The sequence below is a fragment of the Pipra filicauda genome, unplaced genomic scaffold, assembly GCF_003945595.2.
Source record: "Pipra filicauda isolate LSUMZ 115617 unplaced genomic scaffold, ASM394559v2 scaffold36_size6622888_pilon, whole genome shotgun sequence".
In the NCBI taxonomy this organism is placed as follows: domain Eukaryota; kingdom Metazoa; phylum Chordata; class Aves; order Passeriformes; family Pipridae; genus Pipra; species Pipra filicauda.
In genome coordinates this window covers 4,179,879-4,192,052 of record NW_024104498.1, presented here as the reverse complement: position 1 = coordinate 4,192,052, position 12,174 = coordinate 4,179,879, and the positions used below count along the sequence as shown (strand labels likewise).

General features: G+C 59.3%; 2 protein-coding genes across 2 annotated transcripts; one reads left to right on the top strand and one right to left on the bottom strand.

Moving 5' to 3' along the window:
• The first annotated feature begins 780 nt into the window (after positions 1–780).
• DYNLT4 (dynein light chain Tctex-type 4) lies at positions 781–1,814 on the top strand. The gene is made up of 2 exons (XM_027747259.2): positions 781–826; positions 1,158–1,814. Exon 2 carries the CDS (start codon positions 1,167–1,169, stop codon positions 1,812–1,814), a length of 648 nt encoding a protein of 215 aa, XP_027603060.1. The 5' UTR covers positions 781–826; positions 1,158–1,166.
• A 761-nt stretch (positions 1,815–2,575) lies between these two features.
• PLK3 (polo like kinase 3) lies at positions 2,576–9,927 on the bottom strand. The gene is made up of 15 exons (XM_027747283.2): positions 9,685–9,927; positions 8,778–8,885; positions 8,575–8,691; positions 8,020–8,149; positions 7,845–7,932; positions 7,199–7,294; positions 6,304–6,499; positions 5,817–5,943; positions 5,315–5,424; positions 5,118–5,235; positions 4,931–5,014; positions 4,562–4,724; positions 4,302–4,431; positions 3,980–4,090; positions 2,576–3,597 (listed from the first exon to the last, which is right to left on the bottom strand). Exons 1-15 carry the CDS (start codon positions 9,841–9,843, stop codon positions 3,403–3,405), a joined length of 1,932 nt encoding a protein of 643 aa, XP_027603084.1. The 5' UTR covers positions 9,844–9,927; the 3' UTR covers positions 2,576–3,402.
• Positions 9,928–12,174: the final 2,247 nt, after the last annotated feature.

The window sequence follows — 12,174 nt, the reverse complement described above, 5'->3', positions numbered from 1 at the left end:
TGATGGAGCAGCCATGGCGTACCAGCTGGGCTGGGCTCCGCTGGCGGAGAGAAACCCTGCTCAGGGTCGGGAGCCCCCAGCGACCTGCCCCCAGACATTACAGCAGCAGAGTCCCTGGCACGTGGCAGGGCTGGGCTCCCTCCCATCCCTGGAACTGTTCAAGGCCAGATTGGATGGGGCCCTGAGCAACCTGGTCTAGCGGGTGGCATCCTTGCCCATGGCAGTGAAGTTGGGACGAGATGATCTTTAAGGCCCCTTCCAACACAGCCCATTCTGTGATTCTATAATTCAATGTGTGACCACTCACCCACACATTCTCCTTTGGTACCATAGGGGATAGGCACATGAAGGATGCAAATCTTTGGGTAAAATCAAGCTGTTGGAGGTCTCAGCTCCAGTGCATCCCATAGCTGGGGCACAAAGTGGTGATTACAGTGACTATTCTCCACCCCGTCTTTTCTTGCACATCCAACACCAGCCAGCATTTTTCAGGGCTGGCAAGGAGAGCTGAAGTTGGAGAGCACATGCCTGTCCCTGCACTAGCATAGCTGAAAATGCAGAGAGGGCAGGAGCGAAGTGGGACAGGGCTGTCCAGGGACCAGGAAACAAGGAGTTACAGAAGCCGCGCCCCAGAGCAGCCCTGGAGAGCTACAGTGTCACATAGCAACACTTCATGATCCAGGAGCACAACAGGTTTGTTCCAGGAGCACAACAGGTTTGGCCCTGCTCTCGGCAACTTGCAAGATAAAGGTTGGTCCTGGGCAGCAACATCAACCAGAGACAAGTCCCCTGGGTTTACTCCAGCAGGTCAGGAGCAGGGCTAAGGGTAAGTGTGGGATCAGATGCAGACAGGAGAGCTGGGGAAGGAGCTGCTCACCTGTGCCAGGAGGAAAAGCAGAGGGCTGGGTGGACCGTTCGTGGCTGTGCTGAATCAGCCCCAGCTGGCTGAATCTGATGGGCATGGAGGTGTGGAGATGGGAAGGCAGCTGCCATGGACCTCCCAGCCTCTCTGCATCTTGCCCCACAGGGACTCACATGCCAGGAGGTGTGAGATTTGCAGAGGGCAGGGAGAAGTGAAGCAGAGAGGCAGTGGGATGGCAGAGAGGCTATGGGACACCTGCCTCCCCCTGACACTCAGAGCCTCATCTCCTTTCCAGGCCACCCATATGGCTGAGCAGCCTTGCCCAGAGATGGCCCTGCCAGCCCAGGTGATGGCTGCAGACAACACTGAAGCCTTTCCCCTCCATGCCACACGCCGTGGCTCCCAGCCCCCAGCCCGGGGCTCCGAGGAAGGCAAACCACCACTCCTGCTCTCCCGCCGCAACTCGGTCCTCAGCCGCCGCAGCTCATTCGGGGTGGTCCCGGGGAGCAGGCGCCCTTCCATTGGCCCTTGGATGTTCCACAGACGTGTTAGCTTCTCTGGGCTCCCCCTTTTCCAGCCCATCCTCAAGACCCGCCTCAAAAACACTTATAGGATGGGGCCAGACGAAGGCTGCAAGTTCAACGTGGGGCAGGTGCAGCGGATGCTGGAGGGGGCCCTGGCCAGTGCCCTGGGGACCACTGTCTACAGCCCTCAGGGCAGTGCCCCATTAGCCCAGAGCGTGGTTGAGCTGCTGCAGCACCGGGCTAAGGAGGTAGTGCCACCCCGCTACAAGCTGGTCTGCCATGTGGTGCTGGGCCAGCAGGGCCAACAGAGCCTGTTGGTGGCCAGCCGGGCACTATGGGACCCTGCCACTGACAGCTTTGCCTCCGCCACCTTCTCCAATGCCTCCCTCTTTGCTGTGGCCACAGTGCATGGGGTCTACTTTGAGTAGCATGTGCCTCTCCCTCCACCCAGTCTTGTAGAGCTGTAGGGAAAGAGCAGCTGAAATAAAGAGGTTTTGTCCGTCTGTGGTTCATACCTGGAATCTTTGGCCATGATATGTGCGTAGAGCAAGAGAGAGATGCTCACTCCAACCTCAGCTCACACCCACACTATAGCTCCCACTACTGTGGTTTGCAAAAAGACCCAAGCGGCAGCAAACACAACCCAAAAAAACAGGCAATGGCCCAAGGCTGTTGGAGCAGCCCAGGCTGCTTCCCACAGCACAAGCTGCTCCCAGGCAGATTGATTACACAGATCACCTTCAAAGCAAGCTCACAGGGCTCTTTCCTGGCTTCATGCCCAGCTCATATCCCATCACACAAGGTGTCGTAGTGCAAGGACCCAGGCAACTCCTGCACCACCTAAGTCGTAACTCCTCTGCCTTCTGCAGCTCAGCAGAATGAGAAGGGCAGATGAGTTGGTCCAAGTGCAGAGGGAACTGGGAATGAGTTTGGCAGCAGCAAGAAGCAGCTGAGGCAGCTCCAGGTCTCCAACTGGCAACAGCAAGAGCTAACTCTGCCCTTCCTGCCAGCCCCCCAAAAGCAGTGGAGGTACCACATGGACTCCTTGCACCCTTCCTCCCTGCATCCCTGACCTTGTCCCCCAGCAGTGAGTGGCAAGAAAGGTTATCCCTGGCAGACAAAAGCAGCCCTAGAGCAAGGATGATGCTGAAGCCTTTCGTGACTCCAGGTTCAGACAAGGCAGACACAGTTTGCCCTTAAACAAGTTTTTATTGAGGTGAGTCAGGGAGAGGGTAGCTGCACACAGACAGACCAACAGGAAAATAAATAATTCCATATAAATAAGATACATAAATAGTCCCACATGGCAGAGACTGCCTTGAAATAAGAAACTACCCTGGGTCCCAACAAGATGAGGGCTTCTCCAGGAAAGTCCTCAGATCCCATCCCCCCCTTTAATCAAACCTCAAGTTGTACCAGACAATTCACAATTTGGAAACAGACAGGACACAGTTGGGCCCAGCACAACACCCTCCTTAGTGTAGCAGTTGTGGAGTGGCACACACCAGCCCACAGAGCCCCGGGCAGGGCAGGCATCACCCTTCACCCCTTGTCCACCCCAGAAAGGGGCTTTTTCTACCCCACAGCACCCAAGGCTTGAGATCAAGGCTGTGCCAGTCCTCGTGCAACTGGTGCATCACCCTGGGCAGGCCAGGGCAGCCTGAGCTCCCACCACAGGCAGTTGCTAGCCCCAAACAAGACACAACCAGCCCCAAACCTGGCTGCAGGACACTCACCCACCACCACCTCCCTGTACCACCCCAGTCCACTCCACTAAGATCAGCACAACAAGAGCGGGAGCTGGAGATGGAAAGACAACGACTGCCCAGAGCCAGGGAGCAGCAAGGATATCCAGACCTGCTGCTGGAACCACATCCACATCTTAGTCCAGAGACCAGCTGAACACCGGGATACAGAGTGCCCAGTTGGGCAGCCAGCACCACAACATACCTCCCATCCCATGGGAGGGCAGGGGGGAGACCTCTATGTGCAGAGAAGGTCCCCCAGGGTCCCACGTTAGGCCTCAGCCCATTCTTGGAGGAGCTTGAGGATGTATCTGAGGCGGTGGTGGAGCTCAGGAGAGCAGCCCAGCTCCTGGATACTGCACAGCTTGTAAGTGTAGGAGTTGCGCTCCCGGTTGATGTAGGTGACAAGGCAGGAGTGGTCAGGCTTGCTAATGATCACCTTGGTGTGGTCGTTATAGAAATTCACCTAGAAGACAGGTTGGGCTTGGTTTAACCCATGCTTCCCACAGCATGTCGGGAGCCAAGAGGCAGCCACACTTCCTGCCTCAACCCGTTCCTCCTCCCCAACCTGCCTGGGAGCATCCCTGCTCCGTGCCCCGTGCCAGGAATGCGCCAGCTCCAGCACTGGGGCAGACAGAAGCATCCAGCTGAAGCATTATGTCCCCCAGGAGCTGGGGAAGCTGCAACCAGCATCTCCAGGCACTGGAGAAGCATCTTGCACCCACAGCTGTTTCACAGCTGGATTTTGCATTTGGGCTGTGGCAGACAAGATCTAATACAGGCCAGGAGACACCATCTGGCCTCTTCCTCACAAGGGTCTAGGCTTCTCCACTGTGCCCCACACATACCTGGAGGGTGCCATTGCTGAAGAGCATGAGCAAGGCTTGGTCAGTCTTCACCCACTGCAGGAGGAGCAGGGCCGGCTGCCCAAGGTCATCTATGCTGGGCAAGTCACCTCCCTTGGAGAGAAGGGTCTGCATAAGCCACTGGTCCCATACACAGGAGCACTTCCACCAGCACACACAGCACCAAACCTGGACACCCTCTCAGGGGGGTCCTCACTCCCAGGACACAACTCTGAGGCCACAGCCTGCAAGGAGGGAGTCCAACCAGCCCAAGCAGTGCGGTCAAGCCAAGATGCAACATCCAGCCCAGGGCCCCAGCACCCACCTTCATGAGATGCTGCTCCATGTAGGATGCAAAGTAGCGCAGGACAGTCATCTGTCCCTGCAGCTGCTCGGGGATGGCGGACACAGAGAACACCAGGTGTTTGCTGTTGGTCGGGTTGTAATGCACAGTCCTGAAGGGAGCACACCGTGAGCCTTGAGGACGTCCAGCACCAAACCCACCCTGGCACAGCCTCCCCATGGCCCCTTCCCACCCACAGGGCTTCGCCGGAGACAGACACCAACCCCACTCCCACTGCTCACCTGCGGTTGGGGGAAAGCGTCATGTGCGTCCCGTTGTTGAAGAGGACCCCGATGCTGCGGTTGGAGAGCTGGTAGCCAAAGCCATACTTGTTGGAATAATCCACCCACTTGCTCACCCAGACAAAGTGCTCGTGGCGGGCCAGGGAAGCCGGGTTTTTCTCCGCTGGTGGAGAGGAGAGGAGGAGGTGAGCAGAGCAGGCAACCAGTCCCTCCCCCCTTCACCTCCCCCAGAGGGGAGCAGACCCTTGCAGCAGGCTTTGGCACCATTTAAGGTGTTATTTGTACCCCAAATAGCAGCCATGCCTTCATCCCAGGGGGAAAAGGATGCACAGTACCCTATGCCATCCCAGAGCAGTCCAACCAGTTTACCTGGGGGCATGGAGGAGAGGCAGGTCCGCAGGAGCCGGACGGCTGACTCAATGATGGCAGAGGCAGTGATGCAGTCTTCAAAGGCTGCAGGGAGAAGATGACAGGCTGAGTCAGCCGGCCCCGCTATCAGCCAGGCAGGACAGGAAACCCAGGGCAGGCTGGGGTGGCCGGGGCAGGTGTTGCTCACCCTCACAGCTGCTGGCCATCGTTCCCCGGATGGAGGGGGACGCAGACTTGTGAGATGTCTCCTCCACCACTGTCTCCACGGGGCTGGAGCTGGCACTGCGGCAGGATACAGGAGTGGCCTGCAGAGAGACCTGGCTTTACCACTGTCCTGCCTGCTCCCCAAAAGAGGGGCACGCGTGGCCTCGGAGATGTTCTCACCTCATTCCCTTCCACAGTTTTATAGCTCATTTGCCGACAGATCGAGGTCTTCATCAGCCCAGTGACCAGCTTGGAGATGTCATCCTTGTCCTCCAAAGAGCCCTTCTTGGCTAAGAGAAGAGCAAGTGATGAGCACACTGCTGAGCATAGGGGATGGGGACATCCGGGACACCCCTCCCAGTAGTTCAGCTCTCCCTTATCTGATCCCATGCCCACGGTGGCAAGGATGGTTTCAAACAGTTGCCTCCCACTTTCACTTCCCAGTTCTCATGCTACAGAGGGCTTTCAGGAGGAACTGCCCCTGGGTTGCCATGCAGCATCCGCTCTCCAGGCACACACCCATGCCGGGCCACCAGCACAAGAAGGGCTGGACAAGCCCAGCTTGTGCTGTCCCCAGGCAGGGGGTCCACAGAGACCCATCAGATCTCTGCAGGAGACAGGACACACTTCTCCCTGGGAAGAAGGGTCACCCAGAGCCTCCTTGGCAACTGCATGAACTCACCCTTGGGTTTCTTCTTTCCGAAGAGTGTCTTTGTGACTTTAGCAAACAGAGTCTTTGCAGGGTTTGGGGGACTCAGCTCTGGAGCCATCACACAGCTGCTGGGAGGGAGCTTCTCAGGCGTGTAGCCCTGCAGAGAGGTCAAGGAAAAGGTTTGGTTTCCATAGGCCACATGCTCCAGGCAGAGCAGCTGCCCTCGGCTGACCGCAGTCATTCACATCCCTCCTGACAGCCAGCTTGTGTTTCCGTCAAGCCTTGGAAGCATGACTGGCATCAGTACAGGAAACAACCCCCTGCTATAGCAACAAGGCAGCAGGAACACATCAAATCCCTCAGTTCCCCTGGCTGGCATTTGAGCAGGACAGCGGCTGCATCCTTTGAAGGACTGAGACTTGGGCTCCAAGGACAGCACCCTGCACAGCCCAAAAAGCCTCATCTGCCTCATCCCACGTGGAGAAAGGAACCTTGACCCAGATCCCCACACACTCACCTTGAAGAACTCATGGTCCAAAATCTCCTCAAGGGTGAGGCGGTCCTGGGGGTTGCGTCTGAGGATGCCAGCGATGAGATGCTTTGCGGGCAGGGAGAGGAAGGCAGGGAGGGTGTATTCCACCTGCTTGATGCACCTGTAGGTCTCCTTGAGGTCAGAGGTCTCGAAGGGAGGGTTCCCACACAGCAGGGTGTACCTGGGAGGGGACATGAATGCCACTGTTACATCCCCACCAGGCCTGTGACTCAGCAGCACTTAAAGCAAGGAAGTTATTGGCATTTGGTTGGCCACACCTGGCTGAGAGCACCACTTCCAGCCTGGACAGCCAGGCTCACATCCGGCCACACTTCCTCCTAGCAACTGCTCAGAGCAACAGGCAAGGAGCCTCAGGGAAGGACAGAGGGCTGATAAGCAAAGGCTACCGTCTGCCACTGTTGCTCCCACCCCCGTGTGGCTGCCGGGGGGGGGGGAAAACGGAGCAGGAAGCTTACAGGCAGCAGCCAGGCAAGGGGCTGGATGTGCCGAGGCAGCACAGCAATCGCTCTCTGAGCAAACAGAGCAGCAGCCACAGAGATTTTCCGTTGTTTATCAGGTTCACGGTGCGGTCAAGCCTGCTTTGAATTGGAGCCGAGTGCGGCACGAGCGCGCCTGCCCCGTGCAGGTCCTGCTTGCACAGTCCCCACGCAGCATCCCGGGATGGCTGGCAGCACCTGCTCCAAAGCAGGGCCAGGCAGGATCCAGCCAGTCGCTCCCCTCCCCCTGCCTTGCAGCAGCCACTGTGGAGCCACAAGGCAAAGCACAAGAAAACTTCCTCATCGGGCTGCCCACAGCCTGGCTGTGCCCCCACCCCAGGCAGGGTGCCCAGACCCCTCCCCACACAGCAGCACAGACTTACATGACACAGCCCAGAGACCACACGTCCGACTCTGGCCCGTGGCCCTGCCTCAGCAGCACTTCTGGGGCCAGGTAGTTCGGGGTCCCACATATTGTCCTGTGGGGCAGAGCACCAGATCAGTGCATGCTCTGCATCCCCTCACAGACAGCCTCCCCCCACTCCGAGCCCTGGGATTTAGCTTGCAGCCTGTCCTCCCCGATCCATTTTGCTCTTTGTGGCCCAGAGTCCCCCTCTATCTACAAGGAGTCCCATACAGACTCCCTCCTCTCCAGCTCCCGGGGCTCAGGAGCAGCTGCTCCTGGGGAGCCGTTGGGAAGAGGCTGTCCCAGAGCCCAGGAGGAACAGAGCCTTTGTGTCCCAGCCTGCGCAGCCGGCACGGCAGCCGGGCAGGCACAATAGTAATAGTCAACACATTGTTCTCCCCGACGGCTGCAAGCTCACTCCTCGAGGAGCCACAAAGCCCCCAGCCCCCTCGCCTTGCCTGCAGCTGGAGCAGGAATAGCTCCCTCACTCCAGGAAGGGTGCCCTAAGGCTTCCTCTCCCCAGGCCAGGAGGGACCACTCAACCCTCCACTCTCCCGGGAAGCCACAAGAGAAAGAAGAGTGAAGCCCCAGAGGACTCTGTAATAGGAAAATCTCAAACTTACTTTTTCTTCTGGTCAGAGACATCCTGGCAAGCAGCCAGCCCAAAGTCCCCCACTTTCAGCTCCATGTTTTCATTGATGAAGAAGTTGCCTGCAAGTCAAGGGTGATGCGTCACCACAAGTCCCTCAGGGACAGCTTGCTCCCCACACAGCACTGTGCCCCAACCACAGCACTCACCAAGCTTAAGGTCTCTGTGCAGGATGCCCTTGAGGTGAAGATATTTCAAGCCTGAGATGATCTGTTTGAGGTAATATCGCACTTCGGGCTCCAGCAGAGTATGGCGGGCCTTCCAGATATGGGCCAGGGACTGCAGAGGGAGAGAAGGCAGCTTGTGATTGCAGGCAGGGAGAACAAGCAGCCCTGCTGACTAGGCATGGGGCAGGCAGGGTCAAAGCCAGTTCTTCCAGAAGGTGCACATTCACAAATAATCCTTCTTTCACAGCCATGACCTCAGCAGACTCCCCGCACAAGGCTGAGGTTGCTCAGCAAAGCCAGGGAACCACTGGATTTATGGTGGCCCCAGCATGAGCAGGCAGTCCAAGTAGGACAGGCAGCTGATGGAGTGCCCAGTGCTGTGCAAAATCTCACGGCTTATGGTGAGCTCAGAGGGTGTGACAGAGCACACAGCTTAGGAGCAGGGGAGTGCTACAAAAACACCTCAGATAAGACCTGCTCCAACCAGCTATGGCTGTTTAAGGGATCCTTTGACAAGGAGGCCACACCAGCACTGACCTTCCTACTGCAGTGCTCCAGGAAGATGTAGATGCTCTCTGAGTCCTCAAAGTAGTGGGAGAACTTGACAATGTGCTTATGGTGCAAGTCTCGGTGCAGCTCGATCTCATTGGTGATCTGAAAGAGAGCAGCAGTGCCAGGTGAGCACAGGGCCCCTGCTGCCCCCCACCCGCCCAGCACCCCACCAGCCCCACGGCACCCACCTTCTCCCTCTGGTGGGGTTTCGCCACCCGGCTGTGTGGAATGACCTTCACGGCATAGGTTTTGTTGCTGGAGAGGTCCGTCATTTCATAGCATCGTGCAAACCCGCCCTGCAAGGGAAGACGTGGTAATGGATGGGTGAGAGATAGCTCTTTACCCCTGCCTGCTTGCAAGCCTCCTCCTCCCCCATTCCCTGGTAGCACAGCCCGGCAAGCGTCACACGCTCCCTCCTGCTGCGTCGCCCACTAAGATCTGAACTGTGATGCTCTCAACCGGGCATTTTCTTCACCCAGTTCTTGTAAAACCTCCAGGGCATTTTTCCTCCCTCCCACTATGGCCGGACTTTGCATCTTTCCACATGACGGATCAACCTGGAAAGTCCTGCGCAAGGCAGGAAGCCCGGGGACCGGAGGCCACCGAAAGGCAGCCCCATGGAGACAGGTTTTTCCTGCCGTGATGTCACCCTGCAATCTGCACACTCAGCCGCCGAGCCCGCCTGGGCTGGGCTGGGAACCGGCACCCACCTCCTACACACGCCGCTGGTAGCCAGGAGAAAAGTTGCGCGCGCGGCCCCTGGGAACCGGGGCACCCGCCGGCCCACGCACACCCCGCGGGGCGCCCCGAAACCGATGCGGCTCCGATAGCCGGCGAGGCACGAAGCCAGGCCGGGTGATTCAGTGCTTCCAGCGCTGCTGCGGGCCCGCCGCGAGAGGCGGGGAGGGTGGGGGCGGTGGGCGGCAGCCGGGGGGCTGCGTTCATCCCCGGGCCACCCGGGGTGGGGGTCGGGCAGGCGCGGCAGCCCCGGCCCCTCCCCGCGCCCGCACGGGGCGACGGCTCCCGGCCCAGCTCAACCCGGGGCGGCCGGTGCCCTCCGCGGCGGCTCACCCTCCTCTCCCCCATTCCCGGTACCTTTCCCAGCAGGCGGCCCTTGCAGTAGGAGCGGCCGGAGATCGGGTCGGTGACGATGCGGGTGGTCTCGGCCGCGCGGGGCGGCGGCGCCGGGGCGGGCGCGGGCCGTGCGGGGAGGCAGGCGGCGGAGAAGGGGGGGAAAAGGCCGGCGGACTCCATGGCGGGTGCCGGGGGATGAGGAGATGTCCCGGGGGCTCCGCCGGCCCCGCGCACGTGGCCCCGCCGCCGCTGGCGCCCCGGGAATCCCGCCGCCTTTATCAATGGGAGCAATGACGTCACACGCGGAGCCCCGCCCCGGACGGCCCCGCCCCGCCCTTAAAGGGGCCGCAGCACCGGGGAGGGGGGTGGGGTCGCAGCACCGGGCCGCAGGGATTCATTGGTGCGTCTTTGAAGGCCGTGTCCCGGGGTAATGGAGCCCGGCCAGGGTCCTGCTGCATCCACCTCGCAGGGGTCCTCCCGTACACACACAGTGACCCCCCTCCCCACACACACGGTGACACCCCCTATACACAGTGACACCCCCCCACACACAGTGACACCCCCACACACACACACTGACACCCCTCATACACACACACAGTAACACCCCCTCCATACACACACAGTGACACCCCCCAGCACAGAGTGTCCCCCGTAGATGCATCCTCCCTCCTACATACAGAGACACCCACAGACAGACAACCCCCACCTTGACTCAGGGTTCCCCTACAGTCACACCGAGACCCCACAGACACACAGAGCCCCCTCCTCAGCTCCTTCCCCTGTTCTGCCAGGACACGCAGAGCCCCCTCCTCGTGCACATCTATAAATATACACACGCACACGCTACCTGCTCACAGGATGTTTCCCCTCACGGGAGTGAGCAGCTTGTGTCACACAACCCCCTGGGGACTGAGGACCCCACACCTACTCCCCGTGGAACGGCCGTGGCCAGGGTGGGATTTCAAAGCCCATGTGTTCACTGCGGGCCCTGACCTGCTCCCTTTTGTGACAAACCTGGATGCAGGCAAACACCCCCTAAGAGCCTTTCACTCTGTGCCAGGAGCCAGGGAGGAGGGGGTCAGAGCCCACCTCAGGTGGGGTAGTGGGGACACAGGGAAGATGAAGGGGAGCTCCCTGGCCAGGCTGTCCTTGGGTAGATGACCCTTGTCCACACTTTACCCCTGCTCCAGCCCAGCGCTGTGCCCCAGTGCCCCTCAAACAGCCCTGAAAGGTCAGTCCCCTGCAGCTGCCTACGATGGCCAGTCCAGGACTGTCCCACTGGGGACCACCATCCTTGCCCCTCAGTGCCTGGGTACCCTGTCCTGGGGGCTCTGGCTGTGCTGGGTGTGCAGTGGTGGCCGGGCAAGGTGCCAGAGCGGTGCTGCTCTCTAATGGCCGTGACGGGGACACGCCTCTGTGTCACTCGAAACAGGTCATGAAAGGATTCTTGGCATTTCTCCTTCCCCACGGGCGTGGGAGCTGGCAGAGATGGCTGCAAACATACAGCTCCCACGAATCTGAAGCAGCAGCACTGCAAGAGCCCCTCAAAAGCAGATCCTGCTGCCCTTCCCCTGCTCATACCACACACAGGGTGACCGTCCCTTGCTTTGTTGCCTCCATTTCCCCTCACTGCAGCTCAGGGCTCTTGCCACTGATGCTCACTGTGTTCCTGAATATGCTGAGGGTTTTGCATGGGCACCCCTGAAAAACAGCCCCGTTTTTCCAAGCACATCCTCTTTCACCCCAGGGTACTGGGGAGGAATTAGCTCCCTGTGTTTTTCTGCAGGAAAGCTGATCAGACCGGCCTGCAGAGAGACAGGAAACAATCCATATCTGTCTGGTTTTTTCTCAGGTTTCCAGCTTTTGTAGGTGAAGCACGTTCAAACCCACCACCTGTCAGCAAACATGGTCCAGGAACAGGCAGAGATGCTGCTGCCCTTGGGGGAAGCTGCCTGTTTCCACCAGGGCCCCGGGGCTCCCTGGGGCGTGGGTGGCATCACAGGTTTTCCGACTGAGGCCCCAGCTCAGGGCTGCTGGAGCTGAGTCAACATCTGAAGGCAACACGTGGGTGGAAGCAGCCAGGGGTGCAGGGAGGCCCCAGGGGACCTGCCTGAGGGTGATGTGACCACCTGCATGGGGCTGCCCCGGGGTCCCCTGCAGAGGTACAGCAGGGACCAGTGAGGACTGAGAGCTGCCATCTCTGCTTCTGCTCCCCTCTGCCTCTGAGTGAGCCCTTGGGCAGGGGTTGGGGGGCATGGATGGACCCCACAGCCCATGTCCTACCAAGGCTGAGGCACCTCCTCTCCAAAAGGAATGGAGCCCAGGAACAGCCCCCCCTCCATCCGCAGCTGGGTCTCCAGTGATGCAGAGCATCTCAGCCAGGGGTTTTCCCACTGCTGATGTGGGGCAGTGGGAGGAACTGTGGTTTAACATCACTAACCTGTTGGGCTTGGAGAAAGGGAAGCTCTGGTGTGAACTCCCAGCTGCCTGCAGCTATTTAGATGTGGA

What these genes read in the sequence shown, in the direction of transcription:
- DYNLT4 (XM_027747259.2), top strand. Translation starts at nt 1,167, where the DNA reads ATGGCTGAGCAGCCTTGCCCAGAGATGGCCCTGCCAGCCCAGGTGATG.
- PLK3 (XM_027747283.2), bottom strand. Translation starts at nt 9,843, where the DNA reads ATGGAGTCCGCCGGCCTTTTCCCCCCCTTCTCCGCCGCCTGCCTCCCC. An exon ending in AACCCCACCAGAGGGAGAAG is followed by an intron (nt 8,692 to 8,777) that starts GTGGGTGCCGTG and finishes GCTCTCTTTCAG; the next exon opens with ATCACCAATGAGATCGAGCT. An exon ending in GCACAGAGACCTTAAGCTTG is followed by an intron (nt 7,933 to 8,019) that starts GTGAGTGCTGTG and finishes CTTGACTTGCAG; the next exon opens with GCAACTTCTTCATCAATGAA.